This window comes from Eubalaena glacialis, chromosome 9 (assembly GCF_028564815.1).
Source record: "Eubalaena glacialis isolate mEubGla1 chromosome 9, mEubGla1.1.hap2.+ XY, whole genome shotgun sequence".
Classification (NCBI taxonomy): domain Eukaryota; kingdom Metazoa; phylum Chordata; class Mammalia; order Artiodactyla; family Balaenidae; genus Eubalaena; species Eubalaena glacialis.
In genome coordinates this window covers 109,729,521-109,752,834 of record NC_083724.1, presented here as the reverse complement: position 1 = coordinate 109,752,834, position 23,314 = coordinate 109,729,521, and the positions used below count along the sequence as shown (strand labels likewise).

Sequence of the window (23,314 nt, the reverse complement as noted above, 5' to 3'; positions counted from 1 at the left end):
CCTGCTGGATGCTAGTGGGGGACCTTGACACCCGTGGAGACAGGAGGAACCCCCAAGCAAACCAGTAGGACATGGGGGGCCTGAGTGGGGAGGAGAAGTGAAGGCTGGACAGGACCAGCACCCCTGAGGGGTGACCGAGAGGAGGGAGGGGTTCCCATGCTTGGATGGACCCTCAGGGGCTTGGATCAGGGGGTAGCGCACTGAGAGTTTCCCCTTCCCAGTCGGCTGGGGAAGTCTCCCTGGTTCTTGGGCCAGGCCCTATGCCCTCAGAGGCCCCCTCTGGGCTGTGTTGGTCCTGGGAGCATAGGAAGGAGGCTGGGGGGAGAATAGGAGAGGCAGGCAGGAGGAGCCCTCCAGGACCAGAGGAGCTGGAGAGGAGCAGAGAGCGTTTGCCCCACCTACTCGGGCCTGGGAAGCTTGCTGGGCTTCCAGGTGGGGCCCCCACCCTCTGAGACCAGAGACCTGGGCCCCTTTTCAGGCTTGAGCCTAAGCCCCACCTTCACACACCCCAGGGTCTGTTCCAGCCCTGTGGGTCCTAAGCATAGGCCCCACCCAGTGCCCAAACCCCACCACTGCTTAAGCCCTGCTGTCCACAGCCAAGGCCTTTTCCACCTTTTTTTTTTTTTTCTCCTCGTTTTTAATATTGTGGTCCTGTTTTACCTTCCAGTTGTTTCAACTATATTTTTATTTTTATATACTTTCTAACATATCTGTTAGTTTCCAAGTTTAATTTTATTTTTTACTCTTTATTATTGTTCTCCTTTTTTTTTTTTCTTGAAACCCTCTGCAGCTTGTGGGATCTTGGTTCACGAGCCAGGGGTCAGGCCGAAGCTCCCATGGTGGGAGCTCTGAGTCTAAACCACTGGACTAATAAAGAACCTCAGACTCCAGGGAATATTCATCAGAGGGAGGTCTCTTGGAGGTCCTCATCTTGGCACCAAGACCCAGCTCTACCCAACAGCCTACAAACTCCAGTGGTGGAAGCCTCAGGTCAAACAACTAGTAAGACAGGAACACAATCCCACCAATCAAAAAAATAATAATAATAAGATGGCAAAATAATAGGTCACAGATGAAGGAGCCAGGTAAAAACCTACAAGACCAAATAAATGAAGAGGAAATAGACAATCTACCTGAAAAAGAATTCAGAGTAATGTTAGTAAAGATGATCCAGAATCTCAGAAATAGAATGGAGGCACGGATTGAGAAAATACAAGATATGTTTAACAAAGATCTAGAATAACTAAAGAATAAACAAACAGAGATGAACAACACAATAACTGAAATGAAAAATACACTAGAAGGAATCAATAACAGAATAACTGAGGCAGAAGAACAAATAAGTGAGCTGGAAGACAAAATGGTGGAAATAACTCCGAGAAGCAGAATAAAGAAAAAAGAATTGAAGACAATCTCAGAGACCTCTGGGACAACACTAAATGCACCAACATTCGAATTATAGGGGTCCCCGAAAAAGAAGAGAAAAAGAAAGGGTATGAGAAAATATTTGAAGAGATTATAGTGGAAAACTTCCCTAATATGGGAGAGGAAATAGTCATGCAAGTCCAGGAAGCACAGAGAGTCCCATACAGGATAAACCCTAGGAAAAACACACCAAGACACATATTAATCAAACTAACAAAAATTAAATTCAAAGAAAAAATATTAAAAGCAGCAAGGGAAAAACAAAAAATAACATACAAAGGAATCCCCATAAGGTTATCCGCTGATTTTTCAGCAGAAACTCTGCAGGCAAGAGGGGAGTGGCAGGATATACTTAAAGTGTTGAAAGAGAAAAACCTACAACCAAGATTACCCAGCAAGGATCTCATTCAGATTCAACAGAGAAATCAAAACCTTTTCAAACAAGCAAAAGCTAAGAGGATTCAGCACCACCAAACCAGCTTTACAACAAATGCTAAAGAAAATTCTCTAGGCAGGAAACACAAGAGAAGAAAAAGACCCACAAAAACAAACCCAAAACAATTAAGAAAATGGTCATAGGAACATACATATCAGTAATAACCTTGAATGTAAATGCATTAAATGCCCCAACCAAAAGACACAGACTGGCTGAATGGATACAAAAATAAGACGTATATATATGCTGTCTACAAGAGACCCACTTCAGACCTAGGGACACATATAGACTGAAAATGAAGGTATGGAAAAAGATATTCCATGCAAATGGAAATCAAAAGAAAGCTGGAGTAGCAATACTCATATCAGATAAAATAGACCTTAAAATAAAGACTGTTACAGGAGATGAGGAGGACACTACATAATGTTCAAGGGATCAATCCAAGAAGAAGATATAACAATTATAAAAGTTATGCACCCAACATAGGAGCACCTCAATACATAAGGCAAATGCTAACAACCATGAAAGGGGAAATTGACAGTAACAAAATAATAGTAAGGGACTTTAACACCCCACTTATACCAATGGACAGATCATCCAAACAGAAAACAAATAAGGAAACACAGCTTTAAATGACACAATAGACCAGATAGATTTAATTGATATTTATAGAACATTCCACCCAAAAGTAGCAGAATACTCTTTCTTCTCAAGTGCACATGGAACATTCTCCAGGATAGATCACATCTTGGGTCACAAATCAAGCCTCAGTAAATTTAAGAAAATTGAAATCGTATCAAGCATCTTTTCTGACCACAACACTATGAGATTGGAAATCAATTACATGAAAAAGAAAACTGTAAAAAACACAAATACATGGAGGTTAAACAGTGCACTAATAAATAACCAAGAGATCACTGAAGAAATCAAAGAAGAAATTAAAAAAATACATAGAAACAAATGACAATGAAAATACGATGAGCCAAAACCTATGGGATGCAGGAAAAACAGATCTAAGTGGGAAGCTTATAGCAATTCAATCTCACCTCAAGAAACAAGAAAAATCTCAAATAAACAATCTAACCCTACACCTAAAGTAACTAGGCAAAGAAGAACAAAGAAAACCCAAAGTCAGTAGAAGGAAAGAAATCATAAAGATCAGAGCAGAAATAAATGAAATAGAAATGAAGAAAACAATAGCAAAGATCAATAAAACTAAAAGTGGGTTCTTTGAGAAGATAAACAAAATTGATAAACCCTTAGCCAGACTCATCAAGGAAAAAGGGAGAGAACACAAATCAATAAAATTAGAAATGGAAAAGGAGAAATCACAACTGACACCACAAAAATGTAAAAGATTGTAAGAGACTACTACAAACAACTATATGCCAATAAAATGGACAACCACGAAGAAATGGACAAATTCTTGGAAAGGTACATTTTTCCAAGACTGAACCGGGAAGAATTAGAAAATATAAACAGACCTATCACAAGTAATGAACTTGAAACCATAATTAAAAATCTTCCAACAAATAAATGTCCAGGACCAGAGGGCTTCACAGGTGAATTCTATCAAACATTTAGAGAAGAGCTAACACCTATCCTTTTCAAATCCAAAAAATTGCAGAGGGAGGAACACTCCCAAATTCACTCTACGAAGGCACCATCACCCTGATACCAAAACCAGAAAAAGACATCACAAAAATAGAAAATTATAGACCAATATCACTGATGAACATAGATGCAAAAATCCTCAACAAAATTCTAGCAAAGAGAATCCAGCAACACATTGAAAGGATCATACACCATGACAACTGGGATTTATCCCAGGAATGTAAGGATTCTTCAATATACGCAAATCAATCAATGTGATACACCATATTAACAAATTGAGGAATAAAAACCATATGATCATTTCAACAGACGCAGAAAAAGCTTTTGACAAAATTCAACACCCATTTATGATAAAAACTCTCCAGAAAATGGGCATAGAGGGAACCTGCCTCAACATAATAAAGGCCATATATGACAAACCCACAGCACACATCATACTCGATGGTGAAAAACTGAAAGCATTTCCACTAAGATCAGGAACAAGACAAGAATGTCCACTCTCACCATTCTTATTCAACATAGTTTTGGAAGTCACAGCCACAGCAATCAGAGAAGAAAAAGAAATAAAAGGAAGCCAAATTGGAAAAGAAGAAGTAAAACCGTCACTGTTTGCAGATGACATGATACTATATATAGAAAATCCTAAATATGCCACCAGAAAACTACTAGAACTAATCAATGAATTTGGTAATGTTGCAGGATACAAAATTAATGCACAGAAATCTCTGGCATTCCTATACACTAACAATGAAATATCAGAAAGAGAAATTAAGGAAACAATCCCATTTACCATCATAACAAATAAAATAAAATACCTAGGAATAAACCTACCTAAGGAGATGAAAGACTTGTACTCAGAAAACTATAAAACACTGATGAAAGATATCAAAGATGACATAAACAGATGGAGAAATATACCACGTTCTTGGATTGGAAGAATCAATATTGTGAAAATGACTATACTACCCAAAGCAATCTACAGATTCAATGCAATCTCTATCAAATTACCAATGGCATTTTTCACATAATTGGAACAAATGATTTTACAATTCATATGGAAACACAAAAGACCCCAAATAGCCAAAGCAATCTCGAGAAAGAAAAATGGAACTGGAGGAATCAGGCTCCCTGACTTCAAACTGCACTACAAAGCTACAGTAATCAAGACAGTATGGTACTGGCACACACACAAAAAAGAGAAATATAGATCAATGGTACAGGATAGAAAGCCCAGAGATAAAGCCACACACATATAGTCACCTAATTTACAACAAAGGAGGCAAGAACATACAATGGAGAAAAGACAGCCTCTTCAATAAGTGGTTCTGGGAAAACTGGACAGCTACCTGTAAAAGATTGAAATTAGAACACTACCTAACACCATACACAAAAATAAACTCCAAATGAATTAAAGACCTCAATGTAAGATGAGACACTATAAAACTCTTAGAGGAAAACATAGGAAAAACACTCTTTGACATAAACCACAGCAAAATCTTTTTTGACCCACCCTCTAGAGTAATGAAAATAAAAACAAAAATAAACAAATGGGACCTAATTAAACTTAAACTCTTGCACAGCAAAGGAAACCATAAACAAGATGAAAAGACAACCCTCAGTTCTCACTATGGAGAACAGTATGGAGGTTCCTTAAAAAACTAAAAATAGAACTACTATATGACCCAGCAATCTCACTGCTGGGCATATACCCTGAGAAAACCATAATTCAGAAAGAGTCATGTACCAAAATGTTCATTACAGCTCTGTTTACAATAGCCAGGACATGGAAGCAACCTAGGTGTCCATCGACAGATGAATGGATAAAGAAGACATGGTACATATATACAATGGAATATTACTCAGCCATAAAAAGAAACGAAATTGAGTTATTTGTAGTGAGGTGGATGGACCTAGAATCTGTCATACAGAGTGAAGTAAGTCAGAAAGAGAAAAACAAATACCATATGCTAATGCATATATATGGAATCTAAAAAAAAAAAATGGTACTGATGAACATAGTGACAGGGCAGGAATAAAGACGTAGACGTAGAGGAGGGACTTGAGGATACTGCGGGGAGGGGGAAGCTGGGGCGAAGTGAGAGTAGCATCAACATATATACACTACCAAAAGTAAAATAGATACCTAGTGGGAAGCAGTAGCATAGCACAGGGACATCAGCTCCGTGCTTTGCAACGACTTAGAGGGGTTGGATAGGGATGGTGGGAGGGAGGCTCAAGAGGGAGGGGATATGGGGATATATGTATGCATATGGCTGATTCACTTTGTTGTACAACAGAACCTAACACAGCATTGTGAAGCAATTATATTCCAATAAAGATGTATTTAAAAAAAAAAAGAAAATGTGGTATATACATACAATGGAATATTGTTCAGCCTTAAAAAATAAGGAAATCCCGCAATATGCTACAACACGGATGTGCCTTGAGGACATTATGCTAAGTGAAATAGGCCAGTCACAAAAGGACAAATACTGCATGATTTCACTTATATGAGATATCCAAAATAGTCATACTCACAGAAGCAAGAAATAGAATGATGCTTGCCAGGGGCTGGGGAGAGGGGCAAATGGGGAGTTGCTAATCGACTTGCATAAAATTTCAATTGTGCAAGATGAATGAATTCTAGAGATCTGCATTACCACAATGTGCCTATAGATAACAATAAATGTATTGTACTCTTAAAAATCTGTTAAGAGGGTAGATCTCATGTTAAGTGTTCTTACCACAATAAATACAAAAAAGAAGGAAAAAAACCCAGATGAATGGATATGAAGATGTGAGATATATGTATGTACATATATATATACACACACACACACACACACAAACACACACATATATATATATATAATGGAATACTACTCAGCCGTAAAAAAGAATGAAATTTTGCCATTTGCAGCAACATGGATGGACCTGGAGGGTATTATGCTTAATGAAATAAGTCAGACAGAGAAAGACAAATACTGTATGTTATCACCTAATGTGGCATTTAAGAAATAAAAAAACAAATGAATATAACAAGAAAGAAGCAGACTCACAGATATAGAGAACAAATTAGTGGTTACCAGGGGGAAAGGGAAGGTGGGAGGCCAAAATAGGGGTAGGGGATTAAGAGGTACAAATTATTATATACAAAACAAATATCTACAAAAATAGATTGTACAGCACAGGGAATTAGCCAATATTTTATAATAACTTTAAATGGAGTATAATCTCTAAAAATTTTGAATCTACATTGTACATCTGATACTAATATAATATTGTAAATCAACTATAACTCAATGAAAAAATATATTTTAAAAAGGAGATAGCATTTCAAGTCAAGGGTTTTTATTATGACTCAATAAGATTTGAGTTTTTCAGATAAATTATGCCTATTTCTTGTCAAAGCTGTTTCTTTATTACTCTTAATGGTTGGTCCTCTTATAATCTCATTTTCTAATATGTTGTTTCTGCTATGTTTTTAACATTCATCAAGACATGCACTCATTTTTAAGTACTGTAGCTTAAACCTTAGGGTTTTTAAAATATACAGCCAAATTAAAATAATAATTTTTTCTGCCCCCTTCCCCTAGCCTTGCCTCATTTTGGCTTCACATCTTGATTGCTGCATAGTCCAGAACTTATGTTCAAAGATGCTTAGAGAAGACAGATATTTTGGTCTTGATTTGATTTCATTGGGAATGCCTCCAATATTTCACCATTAGGAATGATGTTGACTCTTGTGTTCATATAGAAAATTTTATCATTGTGGATGCAGCCTCCTATTTTTAGGTATTTTTAAAAAGTCACAATTCATGTTTACTTCTACCAAATGCCTTTCCAGTCTCCATGGAGGCTATCAGATGCTTTCATTCCCTTATTTAGGCTATTGATATGGTACATTATTACTGATCAAAGCACCTTCATGTACATGGAATAGACACTTACTTTAGATTTTCCAAAATGCCCTTGTAAATACTCTTCATTTGAGTCCCAAGAAGGCTGGGATGGAGTGCTTGTCTCCTGACGAGGTGGGTGGGAAAAGACTAGAAGGGGCAGAAGGGACTGTGTGGGGATGGGAATGTTCTGTGTCTTGATTGAGTGATGGCTACTCCACTGCATACAGTTGTCAAAGCTGGAGCAGATACTTAAGAAGTGAGCATTACTGCAGGAAACATGTCCCTCCATGAGTACATGAGCTGTGAACTGCTCAGGGTGGGAGGTTCCTCTCCATCTCCATAGAGACCCGGGAGGGAAGGTGACTGCCCATGTCACACAGCGGGCTGGTTGCCGGGCTCAGTTCTGGAACCCAGGACTCCTGATTAAGACCAAGGCTGTTCTCCACTGTGTTTTACAGGAACCAGCAGGAGCTGAAGGGTCTCAGACGAGAAGAAGGCTGCTGGTTCCAGCAAACGGTGCAGACCCCACTGAAAGTGAGTGTTTTCCCCGGGCAGTGGAGCACGAGTGGAGGGAGGAGGGACAGTGTCCTAACTGCTGTCCCCATAGCTGTTAGGGCAACTCAGAGCAGGGGATGGCTTGTCACTGGACCTTCGGGACTCTAATTCCCTCTCTGCCCCCTCTTCTTCTCCCCACCCTGCACCCCTCTGTCCCCTAACAGTGTCCCCTCCCTCCTCCCTTGCTGCTCAGGGCCAGGTTGGCCCACCCTGAGGCATCTAAGGGGCTGTGCTGTCCAGCAGGGCACCCAGTGGCCGCAGGAGGCTGTGGAGCACCTGACCTGTGGCCAAATCTGAAGAGCTGTAGTATAACTCGATACTGTATTGCAAAGAATTGGTAGGAAAAAGGACTGTAATATGTCTCATTAACAGTTTGTTGGATATTGATTACATGTTGAAATGAAAATTTTTAGAATATATTGAGTTAGTACCATATTTTATGAAAATTAGTTATTACTTGTTACTTTTTACGTTTTTCAGTGTAGCTGTTAGAAAATACAAATTCGTATTCGGTGCCCACCTTATGTACCTATGGACGGTGGTGTGCACTGCATTTCACACACATCTCCTTGAATCCCCACCCAGTACAGTCCCGGAGGTGGGTGGTGGTTGCTCCATTTTATGGGTTAAATTCTTGCTCCGAGTCTGTCCCCATCTAGCTCTGCCACAGCGTCAGTCAGCGAGGCCGAGCTGGGCGTGAGGTCAGAGACCTTCCTCCCTCCAGGCCCTTGCTCTGTCCTCAGTGCAGAGGTGGCAGCCGGGGGACCTCACTCTCGTGAGAACGGCAGGTGCCCTCCTCTGAGGTCTGTTGCACCACTGTGTCGCGCCCTCTGTCTCCTACCACAGACTGCCTTCTCCCTCCATGACGTCCATCTCCCCTCCCTGGTGGGCCCTCATCCCCCCCTTAGGGCAGGACTCCCTGGTGACCTGGACTCCCTGCAGTGCCTTGGGCACAGGTGAGGCCCATGCAGTGTGGCCTGATTCTCTGCTGATGGGAAGCATGTCAGGGACGCAGAGCAGCAGGTTCACCAGCAGGGGGAGCTCCTGAGGTCCCACCCTGGGGTCTAGGCCTGATTGAGGGTCCTCTGCCCTTTCTGAAGCCTGTCCCAACTCTGTCTCTGTGACTTTCCCCCAACCTAGGTCTGAGACTATTCTTCGATTACTTTGCAACCGCCGTGTCCCCTAACTCCTGGGACTCACTCATGAGGCAGTTGGGCCTCACACGAAATGAGATCCTTCTGGCCAGAGAAGGGGTCCGGGTCCCTCGGGATGCCTTGTATGAAATGCTAGAGACCTGGGTCAGCAACAAAGGACGGGAGGCCTCAGTCAACACCCTGCTGGATGCCTTGGAAACGCTGGGGGAAAGACTGGCAAAGGAGACGATTCAGAACCACCTGGTGGGCTCGGGAAAGTATGTCTATGAAGATGGTGAAGCAGGCTCTGCTGTGTCCTGAGTCTAAAAGAATCTCTTTATGAAACTACAGCTTCCCTACTTTACCTTTTCTTCTGGAAAGGGACACATGATTGGACACCAGCCTGGATGAAACAGCCGGTACTTGACCAATACTTGAAGGAACACTATCATCCGATATATGCAGAAGTTGTAGAGTTCTAGAACTTTTAAGTAAAACTGGAGTAATATTTATGAAATGTCATTGATAAATGATGGTGGAAATATTTATAAATATTTATGCTTGTGTATGTACTGAGAGTTAATTTAGGATGTCATTTAGTTCAGAGCACTTTGTCATCCTACCAGAATTGCACGTTTTACGTGTATTTTTTAAATTGTGAGATCCACCCATGTTATGTGTGTACTTAATTATGTCTAATGATGACTTAATATTTTATGATAAGCATCTTTCCATTTTAATGTTTTTGTATAGATTTATATGAACGTGGGAAACCTTTTGGAAAGGTTACTTACTAGGTTGACTACGTGGGTTCCCTGGATGGGAGCAGGCAACCATAAAATCAGTAAAAATACAGAGCGGGGAGGAGTACAAGGCCCATTGCAGTGGGAGGCATTGGTGGGATCAATTCTCCCTCATATGGGAGTTTGACTTTGTCTAGAATTAGATGACCAGCAACTTTTAAAGTGTCCATCATTTCCAACTGACAATTTTATAGGTGTGGGATTATTTATATTATTTATTGGTAGATGTTTACAAATGAGGAGAGAGTGAGGAGAAGTGGCATCCACATGCAGCCCTGTGTCTGGTATCCATGAACTGGGCTGTCATGCGTGGGCCTCCTCCTGTTCATTTATGGACCTGAGTGGGAAGGGTGGGACATGGGTGGGACACCTGAGTGTCAAATAGCTTCTATGTCATGTGCCACGTCTGGTTTTGTTAGTGAACCTTCAGTTCTATCTGGGCTCCAGGGAGAGAGGACAGGGATCTGCTCCTAGTGTCTGCCATGGTCTCTGGGAGGAAGAGTGGACGGTGCTCATGGATTGTGTTCAATGTTGGCTGACTCAGTACTAGATGAGCCCTCTCACTTACAGTGGTCTGTGAATTTGAGTCCCAGAACAGCCTTTTTAGGGTACAGATTCCAAATATGAGGAGCTTAGTGCCTCTGTAAGCATCCCACTTCTGCATGAAAGGGAACACATAAACATGAATTCTTTTTTTCTTTTTACCATTAGAATATATACATTTTTATTTTCTTAATTTTCCATTTTTAAAAATTGAAGTATAGTTGGTTTACAATATTGTGTTAGTTTCAGGTACCAATTCTTAAAACCTGTGAGAATTGGGCCTAAAATGGCTGGAACTTTAGAGTTTCGTTCTTGTATCACTTTCTCTTACTTTTTTATTTGTACAATATTATATAATTTGCAGGTATATAATATAGTGATTCACAATTTTTAAAGGTTATACTCCATTTATAATAACCATAAAATATTGACTGTATTTCCTATGTTGTATCCTTGTCGCTTATTTTATACATAATATTTTGTACATCTTAATTCCCTACCCCTATATTGTCCCTTCCCTCTTCCCTCTCACCACTGGTAACCACTGGTTTGTTCTCTGTATCTGTGAGTCTGCTTCTTTCGTGTTATGTTCACTAGTTTGTTTTATTTTTTAGATTTCACATATACGTGATATCATACAATATTTGTCTTTCTCCATCTGACTTATTCCACTTAGCATAATACCCTCCAAGTCCATCCATGTTGCTGCAAAAGGCAAAATTCATTCTTTGTCTATGGCTGAGTAGTATTCCATTGTCTCAAGACAGTATGGTACTGGCACAAAAACAGAAATATATATCAACGGTACGGAATAGAAAGGCCAGAAATAAACCCATGCACCTATGGTCACCTAATCTATGAAAAAGGAGGCAATAATATACAATGCAGAAAAGACAGTCTCTTCAATAAGTGGTGCTGGGGGGGCTTCCCTGGTGGCACAGTGGTTAAGATTCAGCACTCCCAATGCAGGGGGACTGGGTTCAATCTCTGGCCAGGGAACTAGATCCCACATGCATGCTGCAACTAAGAGTTCACATGCCACAGCTAAGGAGCTTGAATACCTTAACTAAGGAGCTGGCAAGCCACAACTAAGGAGGCCTCAAGCTGCAACTAAGACCTGGTGCAACCAAATAAATAAATAAAATTATTAAAAAATAAGTGGTGCTGGGAAAACTGGACAGCTACATGTGAAAGGATGAAATTAGACACTACCTAACTCCATACACAAAAATAAACTCAAAATGGATTAAAGACCTAAATTCTAGACCAGACACTATAAAACTCTTAAGAGGAAAACAGGAAAAACACTCTTTGACATAAATCCCAACAAGATCTTTTCTGACCCACATCCTAGAGTAATGAAAGTAAAAACAAAAATAAACAAACAGGATCTAATGAAACTTAAAAGCTTTTGCAAAGCGAAGGAAACTACAAACAAGATGAAAAGACAACCCTCAGAATGGGAGAAAATATTTGCAAATGAAGCAATTGACAAAGGATTAATCTCCAAAATATACAAACAGCTCATGGAGCGCAATATCAAAAAAACAAACAACCCAATCCAAAAATGGGCAGAAGACCTAAATAGACATTTCTCACGAGAAGACATACAGATGGCCAAGAGGCACATGAAAAGCTGCTCAACATCACTAGTTACTAGAGAAATGCAAATCAAAACTACAGTGAGGTATCACCTCACACCAGTCAGAATGGCCATCATCAAAAAAATCTACAAACAATAAATGCTGGAGAGGGTGTGGAGAAAAGGGAATACTCTTGCACTGTTGGTGGGAATGTGAATTGATACAACCACTATGGAGAACGGTATGGAGGTTCCTTAAAAATCTAAAAATAGAACTACCATATGACCCAGCAATCCCACTACTGGGCATATACCCTAAGAAAACCATAATTCAAAAAGACATATGTACCCCAATGTTCATTGCAGCACCATTTACAATAGCCCCGATGTGGAAGCAATCTAAATGTCCATTAACAGAGGAATGGATAAAGAAGATGTGGTATTGGTTCTGAAGAACCTAGGGGCAGGACAGGAATAAAGACGCAGATGTAGAGAATGGACTTGAGGACACGGGGAGGGGGAAGCGTAGCTGGGACAAAGTGAGAGAGTGGCATGGACATATATACACTACCAAATGTAAAATAGATAGCTAGTGGGAAGCAGCTGCATAGCACAGGGAGATCAGCTTGGTGCTTTGTGACCACCTAGAGGGGTGGGATAGGGAGGGTGGGAGGGAGGGAGACGCAAGAGGGAAGAGATATGGGGATATATGTATATGTATAGCTGATTCACTTTGTTATAAAGCAGGAACTAACACACCATTGTAAAGTAACTATATTCCAATAAAAAGAAAAGGAAAGAAAAGAAGGGCAAATAAAAAAAGAATTTATCTATGAAGGGTTGCAAACCTTTTCTTTGCTTCCAACTTTATGGGGTACTGTCTCTCGTTAGGATACGCAACTTCTGGCTTAAGGCTAATTTTTATAGGTTGGGCATTTATAGCCTTCCCAGGGGTTTCTTTGTCCCAATCTGCAAGGTTTACTGCGTGTAGAATATGGCTGGGAATAAGACCTTGTTCTTCCGGCTGGTCTGTCTTACTCGTAATATGGCTCCGAGGGAACCCAGAATCTCTCTTCCCAGTAGTGGGGTAGGACACTCAGGCACAACTAAAAAGCCATGTGAGATCAAACGCTGTTCAAATTGACAAGTGAGAGGCTCAGTGAAGTAATGGGTGTGAGGCTTTCTGTCGACACCAGTCACTGTACAGCTTTTGGAGGAAAGATACCCAGTGTGAGAGATCAGGACAGAATATGTGGTTCTGTATCAATTAAAAAACTGATTTTCTTACCTGCCACATCAAGGACCACCCTGAGCTCCTCAGTGGAGAGAGACATCACATTGGGGGGAGTCGCCAGAATCCCTGGGCCACCTCAGTCGTCCAGCATGGCCATCTCACGAACGGGAGCCCCCCTTCCCCTTTGGGAGTGAGGACAGTTCCACTTCCATGACCTGTTTGTTTGCAGACTGGGCATGGACCAGAGGGTTCTTTTTGGCACTTTTGGGCCCAGTGGTCAGTTGACTTACATTTGAAGTATTCCCCCTTGCTGGTTTTACCTCCAGGTGGATGGTTAAACTTCCTTGGCCCCCTTGGGTTGTCCTGAGGTTGCAAGGCATGGCTGATAGCTATGGCTATCAGTTTAGCTTGAGCCCTGGCCTGCCTGTTTTCGCATTGGGTTCTCTCCTCTGCCTCAGCTTGATCTCGATTATTAAATACCCCAAAGGCCACCTCTAAGAGTTGGGACACCAGGGTTTGTGAGCCTAATTGTAACTTTTGGGGTTTCCGCCTAATATCAGGGGCATACTGGCTGATAAAATGTTGTCCCAGCAGAGACTGACCCTTGGGAGTGGATGGATCTATGTTAGTAAGTTTTCTAAAAGCCTTCACAAGCCATCCATGAAAGAGGGCTGAATTTTCTTTTTCTTCTTGGGTCACTCCTTTAACCTTTTCATAGTTAACTGGCTTTTTTCATACACTTTCTCATCCCTTCTAATACACATTGGATCATGTGCTTCCTGTCTTCTGTTCCCTCTCAGGAATTATAATTCCAACAGGGCTCCTGGTTTGGGACTGCATCTCCACCCATAACAAAATGTTCATGTTGGTCCCTGGCAAGATGGTCAGTGTGGCCCTGGGCTGCTGCGCAAATTCTCTGTTTTTCCTCAGGGGTACAGCAAGTAGATAGGACTATTTGGACATCCTTCCAAGTTAAATCAAAGGTCAGAGTTAGGGCTGAAACCCTTCAGCAAACTTACTAGGGTCTTCAGAAAAATGGCCCAGTCTCTGTCTGCATTGGGCTAAATCAGTTAAAGAAAAGGGCCCATGTACTCTGATTGTCTCTCCAACATTTGCCACTTCCCTAAGAGGGCACACTTTTCCCGATCCTGGGTGATAGGAAGTTCCATTACAAGTTACCCCGGAGGGACTAGTCTCTCCTTCCTGGGGCAACAGTGGATATAAAGAACACAGGGAAATGGAGTATGGGACCGGTCAGAGGAATCTGGAGAAGTAGGTGCCTCTGGGGAAGTAGGTGGCTCTGGAGAAGCAGGGGAAACTTGATTTCCTCCCTGAGAATCGGGGAAGGTTAGAAGGAGATCATCTAAAATGTCGGGAGTGCTTTCTGATTCCCCAGGCCTTTGATTACAGGAGCCACTTAGAGCTGGGTTTTGGTAAAGGACCATGAAGGCTTGAACATAGGGAACCTCAATCCATTTTCCCATCTTGTGACAGTAAAGATGCAATTGCAAGATGGTATTGTAATTTAGAGACCCATTTTTCAGACCATTTTTCTCCATCCCCCCAACTTATATAAAGGCCAGGCAGTGTTACAGTAGTTTTTTTTTAACAATTTAATTTTTATTTTATTTATGTATTTATTTATTTATTTAGGCCGTGCAGCATGGCACGCGGAACTTCCCCGACCAGGGATTGAACCCATGCCCTCTGCATTGCAAGTGTGGAGTCTTAACCACTGGACCAACAGGGAAGTCCCTACAGTAGAGTTTAAGTTTTTCCCTTTTCAGCCCATCTATTTAAAAAATTTTCCAATTTTTAAGGATACATTCCAGAGGTGTTTCTTCTGGCTTAGAAGAGGCTTCTCCCATGTTGAGTAACCTGCAACAGAGAGCTCTCCTAGAAATGAAGTCCGGCATCACGACGACATTTTACCAGGAGGCTTTTGTCGGAAGGGGATCAGAGTGTCTCCCGAATTCCCTTCTTACCTAATGAGGTATATGAGCATCCTCTACTCTCCCACTGATTCCTAAGCAGACATTTCTGGTCTCCAGTCCCTCACGTGAGGGGTCCCTGATAAGGGAAGTTTGAACCAGTGCCAGTGTGTTGCCAGGGCTCTCCTTGAGGAGGGTCTGTTTTCTATGAAGCTTATGTCCTATAAGAGGTTTCCCTACGTTAGGGTGTATTCCTTGAGATTGAGCATCTATAAGGCCTAGGATGTGGGCAGCTTGGAAGTGGCCAGCCCAACAGGTAGTCTGTAACAGTGCAGGGGCTGCCAAGGCCTGGAGTGAAGGGGGTCCTAGAGGTACAAGAAGGAACTCCTGGGGGAATTGGAGTCAGGTGCAATGCAAAATGCCACGGGAGTCAGGACCTGAGGGCCTAGAGGTGGGAGTATTCCCAAAGGGGATTTTTTTTTTTTTTGGACATAGAGTAAAGTGAGAGACTAGACAGCAGAAGAACCCAAAACCCATTCCCCTATCTGTCTGGTGGCTGCAGTAGAACTGGGGAGAGCCTGATGATTCCATCTGACACAGGCAACTGCGAGTTTGGACAATGCTTCCCATGTAATTTAACATACCAAGTGTTGGGAAAATTAATAGTCTTGTTCAGACTTCAGAGGCAACAATAGGTCTTTGACTAAACAAAGACTGAAAGAGCTACATACCAAACTGCTGGACTACATGCAGGTCAGCAGAAACGTGCTAGCAAGTCTTGGGAACCAACAGATAAGGAAGGGAGTAAGTCGTGAAGCTTCTTGGGCCTTGGGAATCTGGCCAGTTCCTGGGGATCAGCGAACATTCTGAGACTTACGACTAAAGTATCAAAGCATTTATGATAATAGCCAGAGTTGCATATTTGCACGTAAGCTAATGACTATCAACTTGGGGCTTGGCATTAAAAGCAGGACTCCTTTGAGCGGCACTCTGAAGTCTCACCATCGGGCAGATGCACCGCCCAGGACCTTCCCAACTGGGACTCCAGATTGCTGTTACAGGGACTTCCCAGCATTGCTTAGATCTGGATGTAGGTGTTTCCCCAACTGGTAACGTACGCGCTTTTATCTCTCTATATATTGCTCGTTCTCCCAGCTTGGTGGTGCAAACTCGTCCAGGTTGGTGATGTTGCTTGTTTTTCCCAATTTGGTAATGTATGTACATTTATTTCTCTCTCTCTCTCTCTCTCTCTCTCTCTATATATATATATATATATATTACTTGTCCTTATACTGTAACTTACTACTCATATAATAAGTAGTAAGAGGTACCCCTCATATAATAAATTTCCTTATCTCTTGCTTATTAAAGTGTGGGGTGATTATTTTGCCAGTGAATCCTCTGAACCTCAAGCTGAAAGCAGGTCTTTCAGCAAAACACCAAGTGAACCCAATTTTTATTTCATTTATTGTATTCTTCATCTCTCTTTGGTTGTTCTTTATATTTTTAAACTCTTTGTTAAAAACTTCTAACTTCTCACTCTGTGCATTCATTCTTCTCCCAAGTCCTTTGATCATCTTTACCCTGAACTCTTTTTCAGGTAGATTGCCTATCTCCACTTTACTTACTTCTTCTTCTGGTGGTTTATCTTTTTCCTTTATCTGGAACATGTTACTCTGCCACCTCATTCTAAGTTGCTATTTGTATTTTTATGTATTTGGTAGGCTTGTTGTTTCCGAACCTTGGCAAAGTGGCCTTTTGTAGGACACATCCTCTGCAATGCCCTCCCAGCAGTGCACTCCCTTCTCATCACCCAATCTATAGGCTCTAGGGGTTCCCCCATGAGAGCTGCATGGGTCCTTCTGTTGTGGCAGGCTGACTATCTAGGCAGTGTGGTAGGCTTGGTTGCCAGGGCCTACCTTGTGCAGAGGCTGCCAGCTGCGCATTTGTAGCGCCTGGTCACGAGGAAGCTGGTTACAGAACCCCATGGGGCCGCAGGGCTAGTGCTGACTCACTGGTGGGCGTGGTCAGGGTCCAGAAAACTCTGGGGCTGTTGCCCACCCACTGGTGGCTGAAGCCAGGTCCTAGGGTTAGTGCCAGACTACTGGCATGCAGAGCTGTGTCCTGGGGTCTGGCTGCAGGGCCCAGGAATTCCAGAGCTGGTGTCATATCACTGGTGCAGGGGAGCTAGTTCCTGACACAGTTGGGTATGGGGTCTGGGGTGTCCTGAAGCTTGTGTTGGCCTGCTAGTGGGCAGGACTGGGTCCCAGCTGGTCCCAGAACAGGGTCTTGCCTGCTGTGTACAGTCTGCAGGATTGTGGTTTTCTTGCATTTGGTGTCTGTCCCCTGGTGGGTGAGGCTGTCCAGAGGCTAGTGAAGGCTTCCTGGAGGGCAGGGCCCATGCCTGCCCACTGGTGGGTGGAGCTGGGCCTTGGCCCTCTGGTGGGCAGTGCCATGTCTGGAGGCATGCCTACAGGTGTCTGTGGGCTCAGGAAGTCTTTAGGCAGCTTGTCTGCTGATGGCTGGGGCTGTGTCTCAGCCCAGTTAGCTGTTTGGCCTGAAGCATCTCAGCACTGCTGCCTACAGGCTGTTGGGTGGGGCTGGCCACCCCCACCCAACTCATTAGCTCCTGGGGCTCATGAGCTAGAGGGAGGATCCCACAATGATGCCTACCAGCACCAGTGTCCAGCAGTAGAAGGAGCTTCTAAGTATGGCTGCTACCAGTGTCCATGTCCCCAGGGTGAGCCACACCCATGCCCTGCCCCTCTGGGACATGCTCTAAGACTAGCATGTAGGTCTGGCCCAGGCTCCTATCAAATTACTACTTTTGCCCTAGGTCCCAGTGCATGTGAGATTTTATGTGTGCCCTTTAAGAGTGAAGCCTCTATTTCCCCCAGTCCTTTGGGACACCCAAAATTAGGGCCCTGCATGCCTTCAAAGCCAAATGCTCTGGGGGCTCATCTTGCTGGTGCAGGACCCCTGGGCTGAAGAGCCCGATGTGGGGCTCAGAACGCTCCTGTGGAAGAACCTCTGCAATATAATTCTCCAGTTTGTGGGTTGCCCACCCAGGAGTATGGGACTTGATTACACTGTGAGTCTGCCCCCTCCAACCCATCTCACTGTGGTTCCTTCTTTATGTCTTTAGTTGCAGAAGATCTATTCTGGTAGGATCCGGTCTTTTTCATCAATGGTTGTTTTGCAAATAGTTGTAATTTTGGGTGCCTGTGAGAGAACATGAGCTCAGGGTCTTTCTACTCTGCTATCTTGGCCAATCTCTGTATTGCAATCTTGTTTTGAGAATAAAGTCTTGCAAGCTGGCTTCTCTTTGTGATCCTTCCCCTCCTCCATTTGCCCCTCCCAAGCGCTTGGTGGGAGGTTTCCTCACTTGGCTACTCTGCCTAAATAAGGAAGATGCATGGCAGCATCCTCAGCTGAGGGATGGTAGACCACTTTCTCTTACTTTTAAAAATACTTTGTAACCACTTCAGCCCTCCTTCCACCCCACCTATCTCTGTAGTATTCCAGTCATGGCAAGATAACGTTATGGAAGTAGTAATTCTCAGGGTTTTGGTCTTTTCCATCTCAAAACTCTGTGTGTCCAAGAGTGGCATGGCTGGGCCCAAACTAGAATTGGCTGAGTATTTAGACATGTTCAGGGCATGGTGTTCTAGTGGAGTTTGGTAGGGGTCCTACCTCGGTGGCCTTGGTGCTGCAGCCCTTTCCCTGTTCCTTCCAGAGGTCACACCTTGCTGCCCCTCCCTTCCCTGGAAGTCAGGCGTTTCCTGCCTTTGCTGTTCTTGTCTGTGTAGGACACTCTGCATTCATCTTCAGAGGGAGAAATAAATGAATTATTGCCAATCATGTTTCACCTCACTTGTCCCTTTCTTGGAGGACTTCCTTAAGTGCCCATCTAAAGTATTAGCCTTGTCAGTGTTTGTCATGTTTATTTATTTAAGGTAAGCTGAATGAGAGCATGAAGTTGTGTTTTTTGTTTTATATCCAGTCCAAATAGCACCTGACCCACGATAGGCACTTAATAAGTGTTTCATTAGTGGTTGGGTATCTGTTCATGCTCCTCTCCATTGGAAGTTCCCACCTTAGAAGAGTTTGTTGGAAATATCAAACAATACAAGAAAGGCCATTAGGTACAAAATATTCATGTGTTTATGAATTCATGACCAAATTAAATATGCAATTTTATATAAAAAGAGGCGTGTGTGTGTGTGTTTTCTCCCCCATCCTACTGTTCTCTGGAGCAGTGCTGAGTGACCCGGGTGCAGGGGTGTGTTTTCTTGCTGTGTGACCCGCTCCATCCTTCTCCCTTTTATGCCTCGGGCTCAAGCTCGCCCTGCATGGGGGTGTCTCCTGCTCTGACTCTGGATTTCCGGGCGCCAGGTTCCTGGGGGACTGGAATCCAGCCCCTCCTCCCTGCCCTTCCCCTGGGAGAGGGACCCCAGCCTGGCCCGGCTTCCCCACAGCCTCCCCAGGTGATGTCCCTGGGCCACACCTGGGCCTGCTGGGCTCCCTGGAGGTGCAGACCGGCTCTGACAGAGCTGCTGGGAAGGGGGGGTGGGGCCCTGCTTGCTGGGGTCATTCTGTGACCCCTCACCTGGGGGTCTCCTGCAGCTCCTGGGCCACCTTCCCTTTCTCTCCCCACTGGCCTGTCTGCATCCTTATCAGTGGGCCCAGTGGCTCAGGCCTGCAACCTCACGGAGCAATTCCCTTGCCATTGGACTTCAGGCCCTGGCTCTCCCACCCACCTAGAGTTCCAGGGAGGCCCCCCGGCCCCTCCTCTGTCACCTCCCCAGAGCGAAGGTGCTGGGGGCAGAGCTGCACCCCCCACCTTGGAGGCTCCCCCTCTGCCCCGCCCATTGCTCCTCAGGCTCACCCTGAGCTCAGCGGCAGGGAGCTCACCAGCCAGTAGAGGGCAGCACACGTCTGGTTTCCCAGCCTGCCACCTGGAGGACTTGGAGGGGAGGCAGCCATGGCCTCGAAGTCTGGGGCTCTGACAACATGGGTCACAGCCACTCTAGACCCGCGTGACCTGCCACCTCCTGCTCCTTCTCTTGACGAGGACTTAATTTCGAATCCCTAGGTCTTGGCACCAAAAAATTGATGCAGAGATTCCATGGTTTCTGGGTTTGCTCTATCCCAGACCTAAAGCCAGCCTCTTGGTGGTGGAGCCCACCTAGGGCCCTGGGACCGAAAACCAGTTCCTCTTCCTAAAGCATCTTTCTTAGACAAGGTGACTCCTGAGCTCTGAGGCCAGGAGCTCAGTCTCTCTGGCTCCACCTTCATCAGAGGGACTCCGTCTTCTAAATCTACAAAGGGTGTGGGGAGTGAAATACGGATCAGGGTTAGAAAATGCGAAGAGGGTCAGTTGCGACCCAGCTTTCCCCCAATGGGGCTGCAAGCTACTGTCTCAATCCTCCACAGTCCTCCAGTCTCCTCCCTCCTCTTCTCTGGACTGACCTTGGCTTTGCTCCTGTTCAATTCCCCCATTTTTTCTCCTTCCCTTTTATCACCAGCCAGCACGAGTAAGGTCATGTGACATGATCCTTCATTACAGGGTCTCCTATTCTCCATGTCAGTGCCTTTCTCCTGACCTTGACCCCTACCACACCCCACCCCTCCAACACATTCATATGTTATGGAGTTACACGCTGAAGGTGAGGATAGCCTGATTCTCATGATGGGCGAACGCGTGGCTCCAACGCCACAGCGATCCCTGAGCCCACCCTCCCCACCCCCGAAACCTCATCCCCAGCATGCTGAAGGCACGCAACGTGCTGCCCAGGGTCAACCAGCAGGGCCGGGGCGTCCTCGGTCACAGCCGGTGACACTGCTTTCCTGAAAAGCACTGGAGTCAATTCTACCGCCTCAACCATTGCCTCATCCACGTGGGGAACCCTGTTTGGCTTTATAGAAATGTAAGCCATACAGGGTCTTTTTCTGCTTTTCTTCCTTTGAGGGGATAGAGGCGACAATGTTTTTGTTGGTGGTGAGTCTGTTCATTGTTGTTTGGGGTTTTTTGCTAAATTTACCCTACCCCGTGAGAAGCCGTGCTAGCCAGAGGCAGGGGGAGGAGCCCAAAGGAGCATGGGATTGCTGCACCCAGGCCCCCATCACTCCCTTCCTTCTCTCCCCCTGTTCCAGCTGTTTCCTTTGGTTTCCATCTCCAAATCTGAGTGGTGAAGGAGCGGGGAGAAAGAAGTTTCTCATTGCACCAAGAGGCGCTGCTTCTAGGCCTGCAGCTCTGAGCAACCTCTGCCGCCCTTCTCAGGCCTGGATGCCCACAGCCCTGTGAGAGATGCTGGCAGAGGGCCAGCCTTCCACTTGCGGCCTCTGGCAGCTGCACCCCAGGGGTGGAGACCTTGAGTTGGGTTCTGAAGGCTTAATTTCTACCCTGACTTCTCCAGTGAGGATTTGAGTAGGTTCCACGTGCAAATGCCCACAAAACATCTGCAACCCTCCAAGTCCGCTGATGCCAACACACGATCAACAGAGGTAGGACCCTGCCTGCTCACTGCCGCTCACGGGCAGGGGGCTGCCTCCGCAGACCAAGACACACGGCCTCACAGCTGGGGGAGTTTCCCTTTGATTCTAGGGCTCTCCGACCCAGAGACCAGACGCCACAGCCCTCAGCTCTTTCCCCGCTCCCCACCTCCCAGGGGTTGCCTCCTGCCCTGCCGTGGAATCGGGACCTCTGCCCGGGCCCCTGCTCTGATCCGCGAGGCCTGGCTCCTTCCTCTCTCTGCTGAGCTCTGCTGGCTGGTGAGAGCGGCTTCTCCCCGCAGGGTCCCGGTTATGTGAGTCCTCTGTCCCTGGAAGGTGGAGGGGGCGATGCAGAAGGGCAGAGGGGCAAGAACACGTGGGGACAACAGCAGCAGGGCCAGAAGAGGGTGGCAGCGTCTCAGACCACAGCCGAGGAGGAAGATGGTGAAGACGAGGAGGTGGCTGAAGAGGACGGTGAGGAAGGGCTGTTCCAGAACAGCCAGCGCCGCTTGGGCTGCCGCTTCAGGTGGAGACAGTCCTCCTTCTCGCGCTCCTTCCGGGCCCGCTGGTAGTGGTCCTCCTCCTTCAGGTACCAGACAGGCGGCCACCGGTGCTTCTCAAAATACTCCTGGTTTTCTGCAGCAGAACGCAGTAGGGCTTGATGAGGAGGACGCCAGGAGAAGGCGCAAGAGGGACTTCCCACCCCTGCCCTGCCACCATGGGGCCTGCAGATGGCCTTCGGTCCTGCCAGGACCACATCCCTTCACAGAGCCCCCTAAAGAGAGCCAGGTGCCCAGGGAGTGGGGCCGACGGTACGTGCCGGGGAAAGGCATTCCCACTTGTGCTATTCTTCAAAGACAGAGGGAAGATCTACACAGGGCTTTAGTGTGTGCTGAGAATAAAGCAGGCTGAGGCAAAGGATGAGGGAGAAAGGGCAAGCAAAGCTGTCGGCAAGAAGATGCTCGGCTTGCTTGGGGCGACAGCAGAGGTGGCTGGCAGAGCTGAGGTTTCGAAGGGAAGTGGGGATGGGGGCGTTGCAGGAGGTCAGATGGGAGGGAAGGCTGGACTGAGGGGTTTGGACCTATTCTGGAAGGCCGGGGGGCACCACGGGAGTTTGGAACCAGGGGAGGGATGTGATTGGAGCTGTGCTTTAGAAAGAAAATGCTAGAAGGGTGAAGAGGAGAGAATGGGGGTGGGAGAACTGGCAGGGTACAGTGAGAAGCTGCTAGCGGGCAGGGGGTCACAGCAGAGTGGAGGGCCCCCAGTGAAGACCTCAAGACGGAGCGGCAGGAACTCGGGGAGGTCAGCGATACCTCTCCCTGGAGCCCATGCGCTTCCTGTGGGCCCCAGGACCTGAGACATGAATTAAGCAGAGGCCAAGCTGCAGGGACCCCAGAGGATACCCAGACCTGTGCCCAGGCTGTGACTTGTGCCCATTCCTAGGTTATGAAATTAATGTCATGGGTCATGAGCAGCATTCAAAATAATTGATATATTTTTCTACATGTGTACTGGGTCACAAGATAAAATGTATTGCTTATCGTGGAGTCTGATCCAAAAAGGTCTGAAAAATACCAACTCTAGTCTGACTGTACTTATGAGAAACAGAAGCCCAGAGGGGCAAAGTGAGTTGCCCAAGGTCCCCGAGGGAGCCCTGCCCT

The 23,314-nt window shown here is 45.3% G+C and overlaps 2 protein-coding genes across 2 annotated transcripts in view; one reads left to right on the top strand and one right to left on the bottom strand.

Annotated features, from left to right (window-relative positions):
* LOC133098042 (tumor necrosis factor receptor superfamily member 10B-like) overlaps nucleotides 1-10,989 on the top strand; it is a 47,713-nt gene extending 36,724 nt beyond the window's left edge. Inside the window, exons 8-9 of the mRNA XM_061200698.1 lie at nucleotides 7,836-7,911; nucleotides 9,073-10,989. Coding sequence (XP_061056681.1) covers nucleotides 7,836-7,911; nucleotides 9,073-9,386 — 390 coding nt within the window. The 3' untranslated portion in view covers nucleotides 9,387-10,989. The remainder of the gene's footprint in view (nucleotides 1-7,835; nucleotides 7,912-9,072) is intronic.
* Nucleotides 10,990-20,910: 9,921 nt separating this feature from the next.
* Nucleotides 20,911-23,314, bottom strand: part of RHOBTB2 (Rho related BTB domain containing 2) — a 28,324-nt gene continuing 25,920 nt past the window's right edge. The window contains exon 11 of the mRNA XM_061200695.1: nucleotides 20,911-22,289. Coding sequence (XP_061056678.1) covers nucleotides 22,072-22,289 — 218 coding nt within the window. The 3' untranslated portion in view covers nucleotides 20,911-22,071. The remainder of the gene's footprint in view (nucleotides 22,290-23,314) is intronic.